The sequence below is a fragment of the Pelophylax lessonae genome (assembly GCF_965119305.1).
Source record: "Pelophylax lessonae genome assembly, chromosome: 12".
In the NCBI taxonomy this organism is placed as follows: domain Eukaryota; kingdom Metazoa; phylum Chordata; class Amphibia; order Anura; family Ranidae; genus Pelophylax; species Pelophylax lessonae.
In genome coordinates this window covers 205,027,421-205,051,007 of record NC_138779.1, presented here as the reverse complement: position 1 = coordinate 205,051,007, position 23,587 = coordinate 205,027,421, and the positions used below count along the sequence as shown (strand labels likewise).

General features: G+C 43.4%; 1 protein-coding gene across 1 annotated transcript in view; it reads left to right on the top strand.

Moving 5' to 3' along the window:
* Positions 1-23,587, top strand: part of LOC309568992 (pregnancy-specific beta-1-glycoprotein 8-like) — a gene marked incomplete at its 5' end in the record, with an annotated part of 53,701 nt that overhangs the window by 14,879 nt on the left and 15,235 nt on the right. Inside the window, one exon of the mRNA XM_082274755.1 lies at positions 2,593-2,871. Within this exon, the coding sequence (XP_082130881.1) occupies positions 2,593-2,871 (279 nt within the window). The remainder of the gene's footprint in view (positions 1-2,592; positions 2,872-23,587) is intronic.

Here is a 23,587-nt window from a genome sequence, read left to right as displayed (position 1 = left end):
GTGTCGCTCCTATTAGAACGGGTCCACAGCTTCCCTATGGAAGGCGACCTACGGCGACCTGTGAGGCGACCAGGTCGCCTCACAGGTCGCCCCAGTGTGAACGGGGACTTTTTGTGTACAAGCTCATCGATTCCCAGGACGGGATTTGTTCATGTTAAAGTCAAAACATAATGGCGGTACCGCAATTTAGAGATGGGCCGTACACTGTGTATAGTAGTTAAATGAACAGAGTTCCTCTGTAAAAGGTGCAGTCCTGTGTTACTTCACACCCTCCTTGTATGATGCATATATGAGCAACACTGCTGAGCCCCCTGCCCTCTCCACCAGTCCACCGTACCTCTGCCACCTCACCCCCACTGACAGATAGGGATCCTTTCGAGCAATAGCGTGGACCTCATGCGTGCTCTCACTTAAAGGAGTTGTAAAGGCAGAAGGTTTTTTATTTTATCGCATTAAGATAAAAAGCCTTCTGTGTGTAGCAGCCTCCCCAGCAACCCCTAATACTTACCTGAGCCCCATCTCTATCCAGCGATGTCCACGAGTCCCTTGGACGTCCGGGACTCTCCCTCCTAATTGGCTCCCAAGGGGGTGGGGCTGAATGGCAGCTCCGTGTCTGAATGGACACATGGAGCTGGAGCTCGGCTCGGGTGCCCCCATAGCAAGGGGCTTGCTGTGGGGGCACTTGATAGGAGGGAGTGGCCAGGAGCAGCAACAAGGGAGCTGAGAAGAGGGGGATCGGGCTGCTCTGTGCAAAACCAAATGCAAAAATAAAAAACAAATACTATTATAAAAAAAAAATCTATATTATATATACACACACACACACACACACACACACACAGTATCTCACAAAAGTGAGTACACCCCTCACATTTTTGTAAATATTTTATTATAACTTTTCATGTGACAACACTGAAGAAATGACACTTTGCTACAATGTAAAGTAGTGAGTGTACAGCTTGTATAACAGTGTAAATTTACTGTCCCCTCAACATAACTCAACACACAGCCATTAATGTCTAAACCGCTGACAACAAAAGTGAGTGTCATTTCTTCAGTGTTGTCACATGAAAATATATAATAATGCAATCCAAATTCCAACCACTGACTTTGCTTAGGCTAAGATGATTAAGATGATGTCATCAGTCTGCTGCAAGCAGCAGGAAGCATTTCCTCAATCTCCTCTCTCCCAGTGATCAGACTGCAACAGTATAACTTTCTAGCAAGTCACAAGATGAGAGGCTCCAGCAGGGGCGGATCGGTGTCAACCATTATTTAGCATGAAGGTAAAAAACCTTCTGTGTGCAGCAGCCCCCCCTAATACTTACCTGAGCCCCCTCTTGATCCAGCGATATCCAGGAGAGCCTTGCCTCTTAGGGGACTCGCACTCCTGATTGGCTTTTGGCAGCAGTGGGCACCATTGGCTCCTGCTGCTGTCAATCACAGTCAGTGAGCCAATCAGGTGACGGAGGGACCGAGCTGCAGCTCCATGGCTGAATGGATACACAAGGCAGCGGCTCAGCTTGGGTGCTGCTTGCTGTGGGGGCACCCTGCAGGAGAGAGGGGCCAGGAGTGCCAACATGGGAACTGATAAGAGGAGGATCTGGGCTGCAAAACCATTACACAGAGCAGGTAAGTATACCAGGTTTGTTTGTTTTTTTAAAATAAAAAATGAGAATTAAATATCACTTAAAAAGGTAATTTCGCTAATTTAAAATGATTCTAAAAGGCAAAAAGTTGTTTACCTTAATCCATTCTCTGCACCAAGCTAAAAAAATTCACTGAAAAAAAAAAAAAAAAGCATGGCGGCTATGTCGAGTTGAGCGCCCCCGTGGTCAGTGTATAGAAAGGGCAGCTGCACAGCACCAAAAAGACCGTGGCCATCAATGTAGTAGTTTGGGCTATGGTGATTTACAGCAGTGGTCCTCAACTCCGGTCCTCAGGGCCCACTAACAGGCCAGATTTTAAGTATTACCTTGGGGAGATGCAGACTAGAGTACTGCAATCACTGAGCAGCAAATTATATCACCTGGGATGTATTTCAGTTATCTTGCAAACCTGGCCTGTTAGTGGGCCCTGTAGGCCAGGGTTGAGGACCACTGATTTACAGCATTCACAGAGGCCAATCAGGCATCACATATCCATACTTGGGTCGTGCCAAGCTGGCCCCATATAAGCTCCATGTCATTCCCAGATTTCAGCTTTCAAATTCCACACTTTTGCTTTTAGTTTTGAACAGTGGGGGGGGGGGGGGGGGGTGGGGGTCTGGTGTAAGGTCTGTGTCCCCATTGGGGAGATTTGCCTCCACTTCCTGTAGAAGCAGAAAATGATGCAGAATCTCCCCAGTGAGGACACTGACTTTCACAAAACACTTTATTAAAATTTTTTAGCAAATCTTTTCATAAAATTGGGAAATGGTTAGCACTGCTGTCAGTTTAAACCTCCAAAACTGCCTCATTTCTTGCCCTTCTGTCCCAGGGACAGGAAACCCCCCCCCCCCCCCAAAAAAAAAAAAAAGAAAAAAGAAACTGCAATGAAACCATTAGCACGTGCAAATTTTATTATAAACACGTTTATCATCTTGTCTGACAGACCCGGTGGTGAATGTTGAAGTGACACAGTCACCCCAGAAGGTGAGTGAGGGGGCAGCCCTTGTAAATCTAAGCTGCAGCGCCTCTAGTGGCTATACTGAAACGGTGACATGGATGAAGGATGGGCAACCTGTGATCAGCAAGAATGCCTACAGTCTGTTGGATGGGAATTGGACTCTCCAGATAACGCGACCCGACAGGACGTTCAATGGACTCTATATCTGCAACATATCCAACGCAGTCTACTGGGGTTCTCGGTCTATAAGTCTCACTGTCTCTTGTAAGTAATAATAAAACACGGTTTGATCAGCCATAGACATGTCAGAGTTTTGCATGCCTTGTCCTGAACCTGCCAGTAGGCACCAAATATCAGTCTTCTAGCCCAAATGAAGTCTCACACTATTTTGGATCTATAGTCTTCTATCCCCGGCATGTTGTAATTTGTGGCTGATATTTGCTTGGAAAGGTCTTTTTGTCTCAGTGAAAATGGTGCTTTCTGCTCTCATAGTCCGATGCCTTGTGCAAACAGAGCTGAGTAACAGCCACACCACAAACCCTTACTTACACCACAGACTTGTATTGTGTGTGTGTGTAGGGGGGGGGGGGGGTGTCTGACCGATTCCATTACTGGTAACTTTGTGCTTTAGGTCTAAGACAAGCCAAGATTCAATTGTCTTTTCTTCTTGTGTCGATCAGATGTTTTTCAATAATTTAAAGCAATATCACATTTGACCACTAGATGGCATGAAGTATCATATAAAATTCCTATGATACTTTATGCCATCTAGTGGGCAAATGAGGTATTTTTTGCTTTAAGTGAATAAAAAACATTTGACTAGCACAGGAAATAGCCTAATCATTTTTCCCCCTTTCGCACAGAACAAATGTACATGTAATTTACTGGGTATATTACTTGCAAATGTTAATAATACTCTCCTAGGTGTTTTTTTTTTTTTTAAAATCAAACACCTAGAAAAGCTGACATATTTCTGAAACAAGCAAAAGCTCAGTTGTCCACCATACTTGAATTCCCTTCTCTTCCCCATTTAGATGCCGTACTAAGTTCCACCAGCACATATAGCATGATGATAATCCCTCTACTGGGAGGAATTCTGCTTGCCCACTGATTGTTTGTAACGAAAATAGCCTATGATGGCAGACAGGTAAGCCTAACTTAAGTTTTAAAACCCTTAACGGTTGAGACCACCAACAAAGTTGGGTTTAGGCTTGTCGGTGGAGTCTCCTTTGGCTTCTCCTACCCCTTCATGACTGCATAAGATCCTTCAATTAGGTTTTTAGTGCTGGTAGTTGCAAAGCTGATCGATCAAGGGTGGTTGATCTATCCTACTCTATTTTCTATGATATGGAGATCCTATTGTAGTAATTCTATTTGTATTCATATTAAAATGTGAATGTTTTAAAGCTTGATCATTTTGTTTTCAGAGTACCTTATTTTATTGAATTATTCAGCACCAACCAATTCTATAGGACCGAGTACATTGACCATTCACATCAGTGGCCACCCTAGAAAAGGTTGCATTCTCACATCTCTTAACAGTACATAGACCATTCTGATCAGTCCCCACTCCTGAAGAGCTTACATTATCAATTCCTTTTTACAGTACATACACTAATTCGATCAGTCTCTGCCCCTAAGCTGCTTGCAATCTCATTTTCTTGCGATAATAGAGACTTCATATCAGTCTCCACCCCTAAGGAACTTTCATACTTATTTCCTTGTGACAGTACATATACCAATCACATCAGTCTCCACCCCCGAGCAGCTCGTATTCCCATATTTTTGCGCTTGTAAATGAAGTCAGTCTGAGGAGCTTGTGATTTAGGATAATCATATATAGGATATATAGTATATAGGATAATTACACAACAACACTGATTAGCCTACAGGTGTGTTTATGGGATGGATCTAACGAAAATATAGACTCACCCATATACTCTGGTGAATATGTTTTTTTTTTTTTTTTTTTTTTAATATATAGGTTTCTGAAAAAATTATTTTGTGTACTGCATAAGCCAGAGAAGAGGGCTCCTGTCAGAGTACCGTCATGTTCACACGCTGCTTCCTTTCTGAGTCATTATCTGCTACCAACTACCCCCGTTCAGCAATGCAAACGACTAACTTCCTCTGTATCCAATCATTTAAGGATTAATTTACCTCTGATCAGACCATCTACCAGTTCCCAGTCTAAACTGCATTCTATTGGTGAGATTTTTGCAGCAGAGTTCCCAACTCCACCCACCTATCGTTATCTAAATCTGGGTCTCATGAACCTCTGCCGGTGTTTTACTGCTATGTGCATCCCTCGAGGCTATTTTTCCTGGTGACCCCTGAGAAAGAAAGTGATGGGAAATACAAATATTTTGAGGGCTCATATGTACTTTTCTATGTTTGTGCCATGTGGCAATTTAGTGTAGCACTGCCCCCTTGAGGACTGCTTGATTTCAGGGTCCCCCTGGGTTACCATTGGCAACCTTGACATAAGCAGTCTCTCACTTTCCTTCTTGGCTCGTTCCAAAAAACGGTCCAGGGATATGTAGTTGATTTTGTCTTTCATTGATAAATTAGGGATGAGAGAAGGGAATAGTGGCATACCCCAAACTAACTATGCACAAGATTTGAGGACTTCTATTTCGTGGTACAGCCAGGCTGTTGATCCACCTTGCCACTGAGGTGAATTTAGCTTTAAGTGTCTTTTTCAGATGACTTGATGAACTAAGTTTATCTTAAGGACACTCTCCTTAGTATCCTCTTTCTTGGCTGCTGACACCCGTCTACCGACTATCCTACTCTTGGGGTGGCCCCCCTCAGGTCAGCCCCTTGACACGACCCCCTGTACTAACGATACTGTTTTTCCCAGGTCTCCAGTATCTCCTGGACCTCTGGATTCAGCTCCATTTCTCTGGCCCTCAGGATGACCTCCTGAGGCCACGTGCCACTGCTACACAGGATTAGGCAGCGGCTACCCTCCCTCCGGGACTCTGCTCTCCAGCCAAAGACCCCGCAGTCCTGTTTTTTATGCAGTATCCCAGAATGCACCGAGACAGTCTGTCTCTGCCAATCACCAGGACTGTATCAAAGCCTATACATCCATTGGTCAGGTTTCCTCCCACTGTCCAACATGCCTCCCTATTGGACCAGTGTGAAACACTCCTCTAGATTCAATGAATCACATACTGAGCACAATGAGCAGACCTTACTAACAGATCCTGCTCTCTGGTAGACAGAGAACAATATAGATTTACCTGCAGCTCCTCTGATAGGCAGACAGAGCCAAAAACGATACTCTCTCACTAGCACCTACCTAGGAGGATGCTACATTAGCTAAATAGAAACACAACCTGCACATTTTAATGAGTCTTCATTGGAAAAGGCATCTGCCATATATCAGATGAGTGTGAATGGGCCATCATAATAGTCACCAGAACAGGAAGTGGGGAGGGGAAATTTTCCAATAAGGACACCTGTTCTGGAGAAAATTTAGAGTGGATATTCCCTCCTTCGGAGAGATCTCATACTTCCTCTTGTGTCTCTAGGAAAGAAATTCTCCCCAAGGGTACAAAGACTGCAATAAACAACAGAAAGCATACCTGCTCTATCCACAGCCAAAAAAATAAAAATACTTTAACCATGATACAGTTATCACAGTGCAGAAAGAGGAGTGAGACTGCATGTCGGGGAGGAAACTGAAAAAAATCTAGGAGGTTATCGCTTCTGAAGTCTGTAAGAGGAGTGATCTTCAGAAGATGGTGCCTAATGGACAAAAAAAAAATTGAAATAAAATAGTTTTTTCTCTTTCGCTGTAATTTTTTGCCTTTAAGTAAATAAATATTTTTTCTGCTTTGTAAACAGGGATAGGAAGAAGAGTCGTCTTCTGAATAATAATGGGCAACTGCGGGAGAGAATCGTTTTTGAGAGTCACAATGAGATGATTGTGAATGTGTGACTATCCCCGATACTACCGGAATTAGTGACAACTTCCAGTTATGTAATCAATAAAATATAAAAAATAATAAAATATGTAAAAAGGAAAATGCCGTTTTTTTTGAAGCAATCACATATGTTATATCAATTTTAGCAAACCATTTGGTAGTTTTAAATAAATAATTGTTCGCTCTTCTATTCAAATCTGCAGGATCTGTAATTTTCTAAAATAAAATTTGGGAAAAAGGAAATGTTGCTTCCATTCAATATTCTACTTTATTCTATTATTTTCTGTTTTACTCTAGTCTATTTTTTGTAGTCTATTCTATTATTTTCTATTCTATTCCACTCCTATAGTTTCTGTTCTATTCGTTTATTTTCTATTCAATTCTATTGTTTTGTTCTATTCCTCTATTTTGTATTCTATTCTTCTTTTATACCGTCTTCTATTCTATTTTATTCTATTTTACTCTATTCTAAAAGCAGCCTATGTAGGAATCCTCTTATTTCACTTTTATACCTTACTGTATTTATTGGAAAGTTTCCATTTTGAATTCAAATTCATTATCCAATTCAAATTCATATTCAAATTTGGATAATTAATTTTGTTATAATTTATTTGGGATTTATTGAAATTCATACGTTCAGTGATTTCAGAAATTCAGATAAGTCCAGATCTCCAATAATCAAAATTTTGTCTGAATTTCAATTCATAACAAAACGAATCGCACACGTTTATTGTTTGTCATTCTTTCTATAACTCATCTCTCTCCTCTGTCTCTACTGTCTGTATCTCTATCCTCTGTATCTCCTCTGTCTCTATCCTCTGTATCTCCTCTGTCTCTATCCTCTGTATCTCCTCTGTCTCTATCCTCTGTATCTCCTCTGTCTCTATCCTCTGTATCTCCTCTGTCTCTATCCTCTGTATCTCCTCTGTCTCTACCCTCTGTATCTCCTCTGTCTCTACCCTCTGTATCTCCTCTGTCTCTACCATCTGTATCTCCTCTGTCTCTACCATCTGTATCTCCCCTGTCTCTCCCATCTGTATCTCCTCTGTCTCTACCATCTGTATCTCCTCTGTCTCTACCATCTGTATCTCCTCTGTCTCTACCATCTGTATCTCCTCTGTCTCTACCATCTGTATCTCCTCTGTCTCTCCCATCTGTATCTCCCCTGTCTCTCCCATCTGTATCTCCTCTGTCTCTCCCATCTGTATCTCCTCTGTCTCTACCATCTGTATATCCTCTGTCTCTACCATCTGTATATCCTCTGCCTCTACCATCTGTCTCTAACATATGTATGTCCTCTGTCTCCACCATTTTTATCTCCTCTGTCTCCACCATCTGTATCTCCTCTGTCTCTCCCATCTGTATCTCCCCTGTCTCTACATCTGTATCTCCTCTGTCTCTACATCTGTATCTCCTCTGTCTCTACCATCTGTATCTCCTCTGCCTCTACCATCTGTATATCCTCTGCCTCTACCATCTGTCTCTAACATATGTATCTCCTCTGTCTCCACCATTTGTATCTCCTCTGTCTCCACCATCTGTATCGCCTCTGTCTCTATCATCTGTATCTCCCCTGTCTCTACATCTGTATCTCCTCTGTCTCTACATCTGTATCTCCTCTGTCTCTACCATCTGTATCTCCTCTGCCTCTACCATCTGTATATCCTCTGCCTCTACCATCTGTCTCTAACATATGTATCTCCTCTGTCTCCACCATTTGTATCTCCTCTGTCTCCACCATCTGTATCGCCTCTGTCTCTATCATCTGTATCTCCTCTGTCTCTATCATCTGTATCTCCTCTGTATCTCCTCTGTCTTTATCATCTGTATCTCCTCTGTCTCTATCATCTGTATCTCCTCTGTCTCTCCCATCTGTATCTCCTCTGTCTCTCCCATCTGTATCGCCTCTGTCTCTCCCATCTGTATCGCCTCCGTCTCTCCCATCTGTATCGCCTCTGTCTCTATCATCTGTATCTCCTCTGTCTCTATCATCTGTATCTCCTCTGTCTCTACCATCTGTCAGTATCCTCTATATCTCTATCATCTCTATCTTGATCACCTGTCTCTATCTTCTATATCTCTATCTGGATCTCTATCTCGATCATTATTGAAAATAATGAATACATGAAACAAATCTGAATATACAAAACAAATTCCGCAAACACATCATTCTAACATAGCAAATGTGACAAAACAAAATGATTAATTTAACGAACAAATCCAAAACTAAACACATTTTTCGGGTTTGCACACTTTAAGAGACTACTGCCAAAAAATGCTATAGGATTGGTTTTGGTACTTTAGGTGAAGCTAAAGCCAAGTACAACAATTGATAATATTGCAGCTTACCGGTCCTTGGATGTGGCAACTGTATTCGTTTTTTTTTACCCCCTTTATTTTACCCTGGTAATACTGTCATTAACACACTTCCTGTCCTAGGGTGACAACTGTACTGAGCAGTGTTGCCGCTCTAGGATAGGGGTGTGTGTTAAGACTATATAACACTCCCCGCCCCCCCCTCTACTCCATAACAAGGGGAGGTATATTGCAGCCCACGGTGATAGCAGGGAACAATGTGTAGCACTGCCCCCACAGGGACTGCTGGATACTGTCTTTACGGGCTCCCCTGGTTACTGACACACATTTACTTGGGGAAAATCTCCTGTTTCTCTCCTTATTCCCAATGTCTCTACACATGAATGAAAAGTCATGGGTGCCGTTTGGTTTTGTAGTTTATTTAATAATTTGGGAAAGGAGAAGGGAATAGTGGGATACTCCAATTGAACTATTCACAACGTTTGAGAATTTCTATCTTCAAATCTCTGCTGGTAGATATGAAACAGCCAGGCTGTTAACTCACCCTGCCACTTTAGATGAATGGGGTTCAGCCTCTTGTTTTCTTTACTCTCTCTAACAAGGAGACTTGATGGACGATCACCTATCTCTTCAGCACAATCTCCCTATTATCCTCTTCCTGCTGACACCCGTCCACTGACTTTCCTATAAGCAGGGGTGGCCCCCCTCAGGTCGGGCCTCTTGACACAAGTTCCTGTACTCATGATACTGTAGAAACAAATCCTCCAGCGTCTCCCCTGTCAGTCAGCTTCCCTGAACCTCTGAGTTCAGCTCCTCACTGCTACTCCCCTGGCTCTCAGGACGACCTCCTGAGGCCGCATGGCATCTCTACAGAGGAGGAGGCAGCCGCCCCCTCCCTCCAGGACCCTGCTCTCCAATGAAAGACCTTGAGAACATGTGCTCCCAGCTTTTACAGTATCCCAACATGCAGCGAGGTGTCCTGCCCTCTGCCAAGCATTGGGACTGTATCTAAAGCCTATGCACCCATTCGTCAGGTTTACTCCCACTGTCCAACATGCCTCCCAATTGGACCAGCGTAAAACACTCTCCAGACTGAATGAATCGCATACTGAGAACAATAAGCAGACCTCACTAACAGATCCTGCTCTCTGGTAGGCAGAGAACAATATAGATTTACCTGCAGTGCCTCTGGTAAGCAGACAGAGCTCATAACTATACTCTCTAACTAGCACCTACCTAGGAGGGTGCTACAAAGGCTTACAGATAACAGTTCAGGAGTGGAGAGCACAGTGGGTTGGGCTGCCTCCTTGGCTGAGCGAAGAGGGAGACCGCCATCTTGTCCCAGAGAGTCGGGCGGCATGCCACTGCCTGGTCCTCCGTTGGATGGCAGTGCAGGCAGGAGGATTTCAGGATTCTCGGTGGAGCTGCCTGAAAACATGTCTTCCTATATGCCGCGCTTGGCCACTACCCCCCCCCCCCCCGAGAGCACAGGATGTTACCAGCTCACAATATTTCTGGCTGGATAATCAGCTCTTTTTATTTTTGCACCTTTTTAAGTCAGATATACTAAAATGCTTTCAATTAAATATTTAACAGACGAAAAAAGAAGCAAATAAGAAATATTTATTGTTGAAGTTTACATACACTTTAACCACTTGCCGACCGCTCACTGAGCTGGTACTGCGGCAAAGTGGCTCATTATCGTCTGGCGACTTAGACCTACGTCACCAGACTCTCCCCTCTCTCGGCGGCGTGCGCGTGCCGCCGGAGGCTCGCTTCCGCTGTATTCAGTCACAGCGGGAGTCGGGCCAGGGGAGGAGAGGCGGTGATCATCGCTGCTCTTCCCCGATCATTGGGGATCGAGTGAGGAAATCCGCCCACTTGTGTAAACAAAGCGGGCGGATCTCCTCTGTGACAGACAGTGACAGATTACAGGATTCAGCATAGCTGAACCTGCCATCTGTGTCTGTGTCACACAATCCCCTCCCCCCCACACACATCAGTAAGCATGAGGCATACATTTAACCCCTTGATCACCAATAAAGTTAACCCCTTCCCTGCCAGTGTCATTATTACAGTAACAGTGCATATTTATAGCACTGATTATTGTAGTAATGTCACTGGTACCCCAAAAGTGTCAAAAATGTCAGTCGGGGGTCTGATCTGTCCGCCGCAATGTCGTAGTCCAGCAGAAAAAAAAAAAAAAAAAATCGCAGATTGCCACCATTACTAGTAAAAAAAATAAACAATAAAAATGACAAATCTTTGCCGTAGTTAGTAAACACAATAACTTTTGCGCAAACCAATCAAAATAGGCTTATTGTGATTTTTTTTACCAAAAATATGTAGCAGAAAACAAATTGTCCTAAAATGTTAAAAGATTTAGATTTTTTAATTTTTTTTGGGAATGTTATACAGTAATCCCCCGCTACATCGCGGTTCAGTTTTTGCGGTCCCGGTAATTCGCGTTTTTTTTTGTAATGTTATTTTACTATATAAATCATTAAAAATGAAAGATTTTTGTGTTTTTCATAGCTCTTGCTCTGTCTCTAAGTATCTTTTATGTGTTTAAATGAGTTTCTATTGTTTTAAAAGTGTGTTTAAAGACCTTAAAATGCTTTTACACGTACAGTGACAGTAAAAAAATCATGCCTACAATGCATTTTTAATAGGGTTTTTCTATTTAGCGGAATTTCACTTTTCGCGGCTGGGTCCGGAACGTAACCCCCGCAATGGAGGGGGGTTTACTGTATATCAGAATGTAAAAAATATTGTTTTATTTTTCAAAACGGTCGCTCTTTTTTTTCAAAAATTAAAAATTGCACAGGGGATCAAATACCACCAAAAGAAAGCTCTATTTGTGGGGAAAAAAAGGACATACATTTAATTTGGGTACAGCGTCGCATTACCGCGCAATTGTCCGTTAAAATAACGCAGTGCCGAATCGCAAAATATAAATAATGGTCAGGAATGGGGTAAAATCTTCCGGTCTTAAAGCGGTTAAAAATACACTCATTGAGAATTTTTTTTGTCAAAGACATGTAGCTAAATACATTTTGGCCTAAATATATGACAAAAATTGAATATATTGGATATTTTTTAACTGTCAAAGTAGAAAATGTCAATTTTTTCGCAAAAATTTTGCTCTTTTTTTATTTAATATCGCAAAAAATGAAAAGCGCAGAGGTGATCAAATACCACCAAAAGGAAGCTCTGTTTGTGGAAAAAAAAAAGGACGTAAATTTAGTTTGGGTACGGTGTTGCATGACTGCGCAATTGTCAGTTAAAGTCGCGCAGTGCCAAGTTGCAAAAAGTGGCCTGGACGTAAAGCAGGAAAATCCTCCGGTGGTAAAGTGGTTAATAACCACTTGGCCTTTAAAATTTTCTTTTTACTGTCTAAAAGAAAATTTGAACCAAAAAAGCAGTTTCCCTTACTTTCTGTTATGAAACCAGTGGGGTCTCGCTCCTTGACTTACCACTCACTCCTGAATGATGCCGGTACCCTATTCTAAAAGGTCCTACACCAAGATGGCTGCCAGAGATCTAGTGAGGTTGCAGCATCCAATAAGACAGCTGGTTCTTCTGAGATGCTAATGGATTCCCTAGGTCAGTGATGGCCAACCTTGGCACCCCAGATGTTTTGGAACTACATTTCCCATGATGCTTATGCACTCTGCAGTGTAGTTGGGCATTACGGGAAATGTAATTCCAAAACATCTGGGGTGCCTAGGCTTGCCATCACTGCCATAGGTAGACAATGCCCCAGACAGACTCTTTTCCATCTGAAATAATGACACAGTGCCACCTACAGGATGGAGGAGAAACCTGCACCTGCCTGCAACTGGACAGGAAATGAGGAGGAAAAAAATCTGCCATGGGGACACAAAACAGAAATAAAATTTGGGCAGGCGCTCTAGTCTTCCCCTTCTCTACTAAAAGTAGAGCATTTTTAATTTCTGGCTGTGTTGCCCTTGTAGAAACAATCTGATAACTGTTCTTACACTTCCTCATTCTATCCAACATTGAGAAAAAAAAGTTTTGGCTGTGCATACACCATTCTACATCCCCACTCCCCCTCCAGCCTTCATAGAACACTATAAATAATGAACACTTCCTTGTGCAGAAACAAATTCCCCCATACCGGTTTCGGCCATATGATACCACATTTGTGTACATTGGTCGCTTACAAAAATAAATATTTTTACATTCTTGGAATTTTTTTTTTACGATTTTTTAATGAAGAGATAACCTGCTATAAATACTTATAACATTTATATCTCCCTTTTTCTGTGGGCCGGACGAAGGAGGTTCATGCTCTAGTTTGTCTACTATTAACCACTTTACCACCGGAGGATTTTGCTGTCTTACGTCCGGGCCACTTTTTGCGATTCTGCACTGTGCAAATTTAACTGACAATTGTGCGGTCGTGCGACGCCGTACCCAAACTAAATTTACGTCCTTTTTTCCCCCACAAACAGAGCTTTCTTTTGGTGGTATTTGATCACCTGTGCGATTTTTAGTTTTTGCGCTATAAACAAAAAAAGAGCGTAAATTTTGAAAAAATAACAATATTTTTCAAATTTTTTCATATGAAATTCCACCCCAAAAAATTTAAAAATCTAAATTTTTTTAGATTTTTGGCCAATTTGTTTTCTGCTACCTATGTTTGGTAAAAAAAAATTACAATAAGCGTATTTTGATTGGTTTGCGCAAAAGTTATTGCGTTTACTAACTAAGGGAAAGATTTATGTCATTTTTGGTGTTTTTTTTTTAAACGAGTAATGGCGGCGATCTGCGTTTTTTTTTGCGGGACTGCGACATTGCGGCGGACAGATCGGACCCTTGACTGACATTTTTGACACTTTTGGGGGTACCAGTGACATTACGACAGTAATCAGTGCTATAAATATGCACTGTTACTGTAAAAATGACACTGGCAGGGAAGGGGTTAATTTTTATTAGTGATCAAGGGGTTAATGTATGCCTGGTGCTTACTGATGTGTGTGGGGGGAGCTATGCTGAACCCTGCAATCTGACCCTGCCTGTCACTTAGGAGATCCGCCCGCTTGTGTTTACACAAGCGGGCGGATCCCCACACTCGATCCCCGACGATCGGGGAAGAGCAGCGGCGATCGCCGCCGCTCCTCCCCTGGCCCGACTCCCGCTGTGACTGAATACAGCGGGAGCGAGCCTCCGGCGGCGCGCACGCGCCGCCGAGAGAGGAGAATGTCTGGTGAAGTAGGTCTACGTCGCCAGACGTTATCGAGCCACTTTGCCGCAGTAGAGCTCTAGTGAGCAGTAGACTTAACCCAAGTAGATGACATTTTGTTTGCTAAAGCATGCAGAATCAAACGATTGCAAAAACAGTAATAAAAATACCCCCCTTCCTCTTTTTTAAATCCTTTGTTGCATTCCAGTGTGGCTGATCTCTCTCGTATTCTTTGCGGCCAATTCCCATCTGGTAATGGCTGCATGGCGTTCCTCAGGGCAGGTTTTCTGATGGTGACAAGGGTGGACCATAACTGTTTGATGTGTGTTAAAACAGCGACTTGTTGTCAGTGTTGGGACTAGAGTACCTGCCCCCCCCCCCCCCGATGTGGTCAGCCCCAATTATCTTCTGCAGCTGGGATCTATGATACCAGCGCTACAGTGCCACTTCCGCCTGTCAATTGTAAGGTACAACAAGAAAATACTTAAATAAATAAAAATTGTCAAGACCGGCCAGCACCTCAAGAGTGCCGGACTGCACCCCCGTAAGTAGGCCACTGGTGCAGACAATGGACCGGACCACCGAAGATACTGGTAGAGCAGCCCCCAGGCAGGAGGGAAGGTCAGTAAAGAATAAGAAAGGGTGAGATCTAAGCTTGATTTGAATGCACTCTACATGCTTCTGCCTCATGGCTCCTCCTCCTCAACACACTGTGCCCAGGGCAGGTGCCCCTTCTGCACCCTACTACCCCCCCAAATCCTAGCCCTGCTTGTAGTCTCCATTGAAAGTGTGTTACATCAGGGTGACAACTGGGAGACCGGGACAGAGCGCAGTCACCTTATAACAGGAAGTGCCTGAATTGGGACTCTCAGGGCAGGATCACTAGATCACTTTTAATGAAAGCTGCAGATTAAGGATTGAAAATTACCTTTTGAAGTTCATTTATTTTAAAGCTTACATGAGATTTTAGTGTTTGGGTTTCCATATGCTTTAGATGGGGGGGAGTTAAATTGGGGTACCTATATAACTTGAGTAGGAGAACTAATTATTGGGGTATGGAGCTGGATCTTTGAATAAATAAAAAAAACTAAAAAATAAAAATATTATAGCATGGTGACGTCACCTGCTCCTCCCGGGGAAGCTGGGGTAGGTGGATACTTTTTTTCTTGAGCCTCTTTGAAGCTGCTTCCTGTCTACATGCACTTACTTTGGTGTTGACTACAAGTCATTGCTCTGGACAGTCTTACTGATAGTGACCATGCCTGGGCATTGCGTGTCCACCTGGTCTCTTGTAGTCTCTTGTGCAGGTGCGTGTCACAATGCGGGAGCACAACTGGATCACAGGGTTGGCCAATTTCAGTAGTAGGAGCACCAGATATCATTTTAACAAAGGCTGCATGCAGGCAGGTGCAGTCTACGTTCTCCACTGCAGGTGGTGCCCTTCCCCAGCAGTACCGCAGCTGGAGAGGAAGTTGAGAGGAACACAGTTCCTCTATGGTTTCCTTGGTCACTGTGGAAGCACCCAATTGACTGTTGCTGCCCATGTGATTCTGGCCGCCATCTTGGGTCAGGCAGAGCCTATTTTAAGGCCCTGACTCCCAGGCTTAGTGAGTATTTTGTGAGTGGGAAGAGTGGGGAAAGGAACCTTGTCTGTTAGGGACAGTACTAGCATTAGGGAAAGGTTGCTGATGAAGAGGGAAAGTGTGGGGTCACATCTCTTCTAGACATGTTCCTGATTGAGCACTAGATAGCTAGGCCGCATTCTTTCCCCTCTCGACAGATGCTGTCAGTCCGGCTGGAGTCTGCTTCTTCCATGTAGCTGGAAACTGAGTGCACCCGGCTGGGTAGCCTATTCACCAAGTTTCTTGTAAACGTTAATGCATTACTTAAATACAAGTCTTTTATTGCTCCTTCCTGTGTGAATTATTGGCTCAACACCACACCTACATGCAGACTGCAAAGCATTGAAAAAACAATTCTCAAAATAACAGTAACATGATCGTTTCCCTTCCCCTTCTCTTTCCTTCAACCTCTTCAGCAATTACAGGAAATACACCTGATATTTTTTTACCTGCAAATTCACCCAGGAGTGATCCGTCTCTGAACCTCCGATCAGCTGACACTTCAACCTCCACTTACCAGGGACATGGGCTATGCCATCCTGACTGCCACCCTTCTACTTCTCATACAGTACGGTGAGTCACTATCTACGTACCCTACATAATCGATACTTTATATCACTTCCCAATCAGGGACAACATTCCTTCTGGCTACTAAAAGTAGTAGAGGTGACCAACACAGGATTATAATCAGAGATGTATAGTAACTAAGTAGAACTACTTCACTACTGTACTTAAGTAACGAAAGGCGGTATCTGTACTTTCCTAGAGTAGAATTTTTTTCTCCTACTTCCACTTTTACTTCACTACATTTTTTCGATGATTTCAATACTTCTACTCCAGTATTTTTTTTTTGTGCTGCATAGTTACTCGTTACAATTATAAAAAATTATCACTGCCAGAACAGTAGATGGCAGGTTTCATGAAGCTCAAAACATGTGTATTATCAGTGCATACGAAAATAAATGCTACTGTATGTATAAATTAAAGCTGCATTTGAAATAATAAACAATATGATGTTCAAACTTTTGACTTCTTTCTTTAAGAACTACATAACACAGCACTTGTACTTTTACTTTCAGTACTTGGGTAGCAATTTTTTTTTCAAAACTACTGGTACTTTTACTTTCAGTACTTGAGTAGCAACATTTTTTAAAAAAACTACCTGCAATACTTAAGTACAAAAAATGTTGAATACTTTAGTACTTCTACTCAAGTCACTTTTTGATCGAGCACTTCTACTCAAGTCACTTTTTGATCGAGCACTTGTACTTTTACTCAAGTATGGGTTTCGAATACTTTATACAACTCTGATTATGATAAAGCTGCCAGGGACCCCAGAACTAAGAGAGCCCCAAAGAGTCCAGCATATAGTAAGTCGTCTTTAGTTGTTCAAGTTTTCAGACCTTTTATTCAGAAGGTGATCAATAATGGATCAATAATAATTTTGAATTTTGTTTGGAAGAGGGTCAATCTTCAATCCTGAGTGGGCCAAAATGTTTTTTTGTTTTTTTAAAAAGGTGCTTAGTTTAGTTCCAAAAAAGGCCAATTTAAAAAAAAAAAAAAAAAAAGCTAATGTCTCTTTTGTGACAGCTGTATCCATTGAGTTTTTTTGTCTACATGTTTCAAGTCAATGTTGGCGTGATGGTTTTATGGGTGGCCAGATGTAAATTAACTTGTGTCAGTCGACTAATAAGTCAACATTTGTTTAGCTCGGTGGTGCCAACAGGGCCACCTAAGGCTTGAACTATAATGCCACTTTTCCACTGCGAGTACCGGCTCGGCTCCACTCGGCAATGCTTGGCCCTGCTCGGCTCAGTTTGCTTTTCCACTGTGTGGTACGAGTCGGCACGTTTCAGCACTGTATAGGCTCTACTCGGCTCGGTTTGCTTTTCCACTAAAGTAGTAAATGGGTGGGATTACAACGATTCTCTGACCAATCAGTGGCTAGTAGTGACAAACAATCAAGGCTGCATGCAAAGGATTGTGGGATATGATATCGGTACGGCCCGCTTGGAACCCCAACCGAGGTGGTACTGTTTAAGCGAGTCGTACCGAGCCGTACCATGTAGTGGAAAAGCGCCGCTGTACCAAACCGTACCGAACCGTTCTAACACGTACCATGCAGTACCATGCAGTGGAAAAGCGCCAAACCCAGCCAAACCGAGCCGTACCATGCAGTACCATGCAGTGGAAAAGCGCCAAACCGAGCCGTACCATGCAGTAGAAAAGCGCCATAACTTCATGTATGGCAGGCTGAAATCACATTGGTTTAACCACTTTGTGTCATCTCCCCCATACCGTATGTTTGCCCTTTGACTAAAAGGTGGTTATCGTAGGGGTGGTGGACAGTGGCTGTGCTTTTTGTACCCTGTGTTGGCCCAGACACTGGATATGCAGCTCATTTTGGAGGAAGGCGCACTTTGGCATCTTCACTTTGGAGCCATTGAGCCTTTTTCCAGCAGTATATAGGCCCATGTGATAACTATCATCTATGCATTGGCAGTCGATGACAAATTATTGTCTTCCAACAGGCAGAGAAGGGGCAGCAGTAATCATCAGCAGTAACTCCAATGGGAATGTAAAAAGTGGGAACAATATTAGCCTGGACATCTCATACACCACCAACGGATTATATCCAATAGTCTCCTGGGAGATAAACGGCACGTTAGTGGCCCAGTTGGCCAATGGTGTTTCTGAAGTGATCCCGAACTACGCCAGCAGACTGCACATATTTGGGAATGGATCGTTGCTCCTATCAAATTCTACAAAAAATGACACTGGGAATTACACCGTAACAATCGCTGCGCTTGGGGATACAACGGCCAGCCGGAATTTTGAAGTGACAATTTATGGTAAGTGGTCTATGGTATTACCTAGTTCAGAAAGGTCATTTTTATTAACATTCAATTACATTATGACTTGTGTAGAAATTGTATAAGCTCAATTTTTTTTCTATTTGTCATTCATTTTCCAATGAAAGCGGAGTTGCCCTTTAAAGGAAAACTATTTTATTGTATGGATTGCAAGGCTTTTAAAAAAACGTCACTGCTGATTTATACCGGCTTTTGTTTTATAGATACTAATGCCCCGTACACACGTGCAGATTATCTGAAGACTTTTGTCTGTAGACTTACCAAAACCATATAATATGAGGTCAAACCTAAACACTTTCAATTTGTATGCAATCCGACAGGCCCTTGCACTACATAGAAAAGGTAAATCTGAAGACAAAAGTCTTCAGATAATCTGCACGTGTGTACGGGGCATTAGACAGAACATAACCGTACCTTCCATAAGCCAAGGCTAGGTTCACATCTATGCAGTTGCGGTTGATGCCGTTTTCCCCGCACATTTTGCGTTTTTGAACACGCATTTTTGCATACGTTTTCATGCATTTTGCGTTTTTTTTTCTCTCCTTCAAACCATGAATAGCTGGTTGGTAAGAAATGGGTAGCCACTGCGTCCTTAACATCCGATAAATCATTAGCCTCCCCTAAAATCCATACCAGACCCTTATCCAAGTATGCAGCCTGGCAGGCCAGGAAAGTGGGGGGGGGGGGGGCGAAAGACAAGCACCCTCCCTCCTGAACCATGCCAGTCAACATGGGATGGTGCTTTTGGGTTTTTTGAAGGCATGTAATTATGCATATTGGGGGCTTTTTCCCTTACTTACACTGTAAAGCCAAAACTTTTTTTTTAATAATTTTGAATGTTGTTTGGAAGAGGGTCAATCTTCAATCCTGAGTGGGCCCAAATATTTATTTATTTTTTTTTTAAAAAGGTGCCAATTAAAAAGAAAAAAAAAAAAAAAGCTAATGTCTCTCTTGTAACAGCTGTATCCATTTATCCATTGAGTTTTTTTGTCTACATGTTTCAAGTCAATGTTGGCGTGATGGTTCTATGGGTGGCCAGATGTAAATTAACTTGTGTCAGTCGACTAATAAGTCGACATTTGTTTAGCTCGGTGGTGCCAACAGGGCCACCTAAGGCTTGACCTAGCTCGGTGGTGCCAACATGGCCACCTAAGGCTTGATATATAATGGCACTTTTCCACTGCGAGTACCGGCTCGGCTCCACTCGGCACTGCTTGGCCCTGCTCGGCTCAGTTTGCTTTTCCACTGCGTGGTACGAGTCGGCACGTTTCAGCACTGTATAGGCTCTACTCGGCTCGGTTTGCTTTTCCACTAAAGTAGTAAATGGGTGGGATTACAACAATTCTCTGACCAATCAGTGGCTAGTAGTGACAAACAATCAAGGCTGCATGCAAAGGATTGTGGGATATGATATGGGTACGGCCTGCTTGGAACCCCAACCGAGGTGGTACTGTTTAAGCGAGTCGTACCGAGCCGTACCATGTAGTGGAAAAGCGCCGATGTACCAAACCGTACCGAACTGTTGTAACACGTACCATGCGGTACCATGCAGTGGAAAAGCGCCAAACTGAGCCGTACCATGCAGTAGAAAAGCGGCATAACTTCATGTATGGCAGGCTGAAATCACATTGGTTTAACCACTTTGTGTCATCTTCCCCATACCGTATGTTTGCCCTTTGACTAAAAGGTGGTTATCGTAGGGGTGGTGGCCAGTGGCTGTGCTTTTTGTACCCTGTGTTGGCCCAGACACTGGATATGCAGCTCATTTTGGAGGAAGGCGCACTTTGGCATCTTCACTTTGGAGCCATTGAGCCTTTTTTCAAGCAGTATATGGGCCCATGTGAGAACTATCATCTATGTATTGGCAGTCGTGACAAATTATTGTCTTCCAACAGGGGCAGCAGTGATCATCAGCAGTAACTCCAATGGGAATGTAAAAAGTGGGAACAATATTAGCCTGGACATCTCATACACCACTCAGGGATCAAATCCAATAGTCTCCTGGGCGATAAACGGCATGTCAGTGGCCCAGTTGGCCAATGGTGTTTCTGTAGTGCTCCCAAACTATGCCAGCAGACTGTACATAATTGGGAATGGATCGTTGCTCCTATCAAATTCTACAAAAAATGACACCGGGAATTACACCGTAACCATCACTGCGCTTGGGGAAACGCCGGCCAGCCGGAATTTTGAAGTGACAATCTATGGTAAGTGGTCTGTGGTATTACCTAGTTCAGGAAGGTCATTTTTAATAACATTCAATTACATTATGACTTGTCTAGCAATTGTATATGCTCAATTTTTTTCTATTTGTCATTTCTTTTCCAATGAAAGCGGAGTTGCCCTTTAAAAGGAAAACTATTTTATTGTTTGGATTGCAAGGCTTTTAAAAAAACGTCACTACTGATTTATACCGGCTTTTGTTTTATAGATACTTAGACAGAACATAACTGTACCTTCCATAAGCCAAGGCTAGGTTCACATCTATGCAGTTGCGGTTGATGCCGTTTTCCCAGCACATTTTGCGTTTTTGAACACGCATTTTTGCATACGTTTTCATGCATTTTGCGTTTTTTTTTTCTCTCCTTAAAACCATGAATAGCTTGTTGGTAAGAAATGGGTAGCCACTGCGTCCTTAACATCCGATGAGTCATTAGCCTCACCTAAAATCCATACCAGACCCTTATCCAAGTATGCAGCCTAGCAGGCCAGGAAAGGGGGGGGGGGGCAAAGACAAGCGAGCACCCCACCCTCCTGAACCATACCAGTCAACATGGGATGGTGCTTTTGGGTTTTTTGAAGGCATGTAATTATGCATATTGGGGGCTTTTCGGAATCTGGAAGCCCCCTTTAACAAGGGGGTCCTCCTATATAAATGATAGTACCCCTACTCATTCATCAAAAAAAAAAAAAAGTGTAGAGTAAATAACAGTAGGCATTTTTTGACAAGTCCTTTATTTAAAAAAACATATATATGCCCCTAGGTGTAGATCCATCGTCAGTAATGACGCCCGCCGCAGAGCTGCCACTGCCGACGCGAAAAAAGAATAAAAGCATTAAAAAAAAAATAAGTCAACTCCCCCCTGAAGGCTCCCATCATCTCACAGTTCCTAAATAACTAAGGGACGGGGCCCCCTTGTGACGTCGTTGTCCAGGGGCATGCTGGGTTGATGACATCACAAGGAAGCAGAGTCACCCACTTATGTCATCGGGTGGCCCTGCCCCTTGGTTATTTAGGAACTGTCAGACGGTGGGGCTGTCACATAGCAGGAGCCTTCGTCTGCTGCGGAACTTATTTTTCGCAGGTCGGAGGTGACGGCAGCGTGCATTGTGATTGATGCTAGATTTACTTAGGGGGGCATAGTTTTTCATTTTCGTTTTTTTTTTCTCTCTGATTTTATTTTTGACACTTTTGGGTGAATAAATATGGGGTACAATGTATCTAATACTCATTCACATGACGGGAGGGAACTGGAGGCCCCTTTGTTTAAGGGGGCTTCCAGATTTCGATAAGCCCTCTTGTCTGCTGACCCCAACAACCACCAGCCAGGGTTGTGGGTAAGAGGCCCTTTTCCCCAGCGCAAGATGCTTTGGGGCAGGGGGGAGAGGGGGGCGCTCAAGAATCCCACCCCTTTCCCGGCCCGTTAGGCTGCATGCTCAGATAAGGGTCTGATATGGATTTGGGGGGGCACGGCGTGGGGTTTCCCTTAAAATCCATACCAGACCTGATGGGCCTTTTTCGGTTTATACTCAGCGGTCAGTGGGGAATCTTTCTGACAGTTTCTTTTGTGTCATGCAACAATATTGCCTAGTTTTCTGAGTGAAATCTGGTACACACAGCGCCTAACTCACTGGCCAATTTTTTGAACTGGTGTGCTACACCAATGCTCCCCCCCAATGCCACATATTGAAGTAGGGTGTTATCTGAGTAAACTTTTTCAAGTGTATTTGTGTCATGCAACAATATTGCCTAGTTTGCTTAGTGAAGTCTGGTACACACAGCGCCAAACTCACTGGCCAATTTTTTGAACTGGTGTGCTACACCAATGACCCCCCCCCCCCAATGCCACACATTGAAGTGGGGTGTTATTTAACAGTATAATTTTCTAAGAGTGTATTTTAGTCCTGCAAAAATTTGGCCTCTCGCTGTGTAAACAGTGCTACACACAGTGACAACAGTTACTGGCCAATTATTTGTAGAACTGGTGTAATAAACCTGTGCCCCCCTCCCAATGCCACATATTGAATTGAGGTGTTATTTAACAGTATACTTTTCTAAGATTGTATTTTAGTCCTGCAAACATTTGGGCTCTTTTGCTGTGTTAACTGTGCTACACACAGTGACAACAGTTACTGGCCAATTATTTGTAGAGCTGGCGGACTGACGGACCGGCAGATAGGGAGGAGAGGAGAGGCAGGCAGAACTTGCATTGCAGAAGAGGTACAAAGCAGACTGCAAATGTATCAGGAGCGAGCCATCAACCATGTACAGTCACATCTGGCACTCCCAGGACGCCAGCACATGGCTCTGCAGTGTGGGCTTTTTTTAATGTGTCCGTTGCTGACAACAGTGTTGCCATCTGCAGCCTTTGCAGTCAACGCATAAGTCGCGGTAAGCCCAACACTCACCTAGGGACAACCGCCTTAAGAAGGCACCTGAAATCCCATCACCAAGCCCAGTGGGAGCAGAACTGTCAGAACCCACAAAGCCACACTCCATGCTCTCACCGTCCAGCCTCTTTTCCTTCTCCTCCCCCTTCTCCTGTCTCCTCACACTTGTCCAACACTCCACCTTCCATGATGCCGTCGTCATGTTGTTCTGGAAAAAGGCAGGCTTCTGTGGCTCAAATGTTGGAGCGTAAAAAAAAGGTGTCCGACAGGTGTCTGACTACATCGGGTTAACGGCCGATGTGGACGCTCTGAGGAGTGATGAACCCCTGGACTACTGGGTGGGCAGGCTTGATCTCTGGCCAGAGCTTGCACAATTTGCAATGGAAATGTTGGCTTGCCCCCCATCCAGTGTCC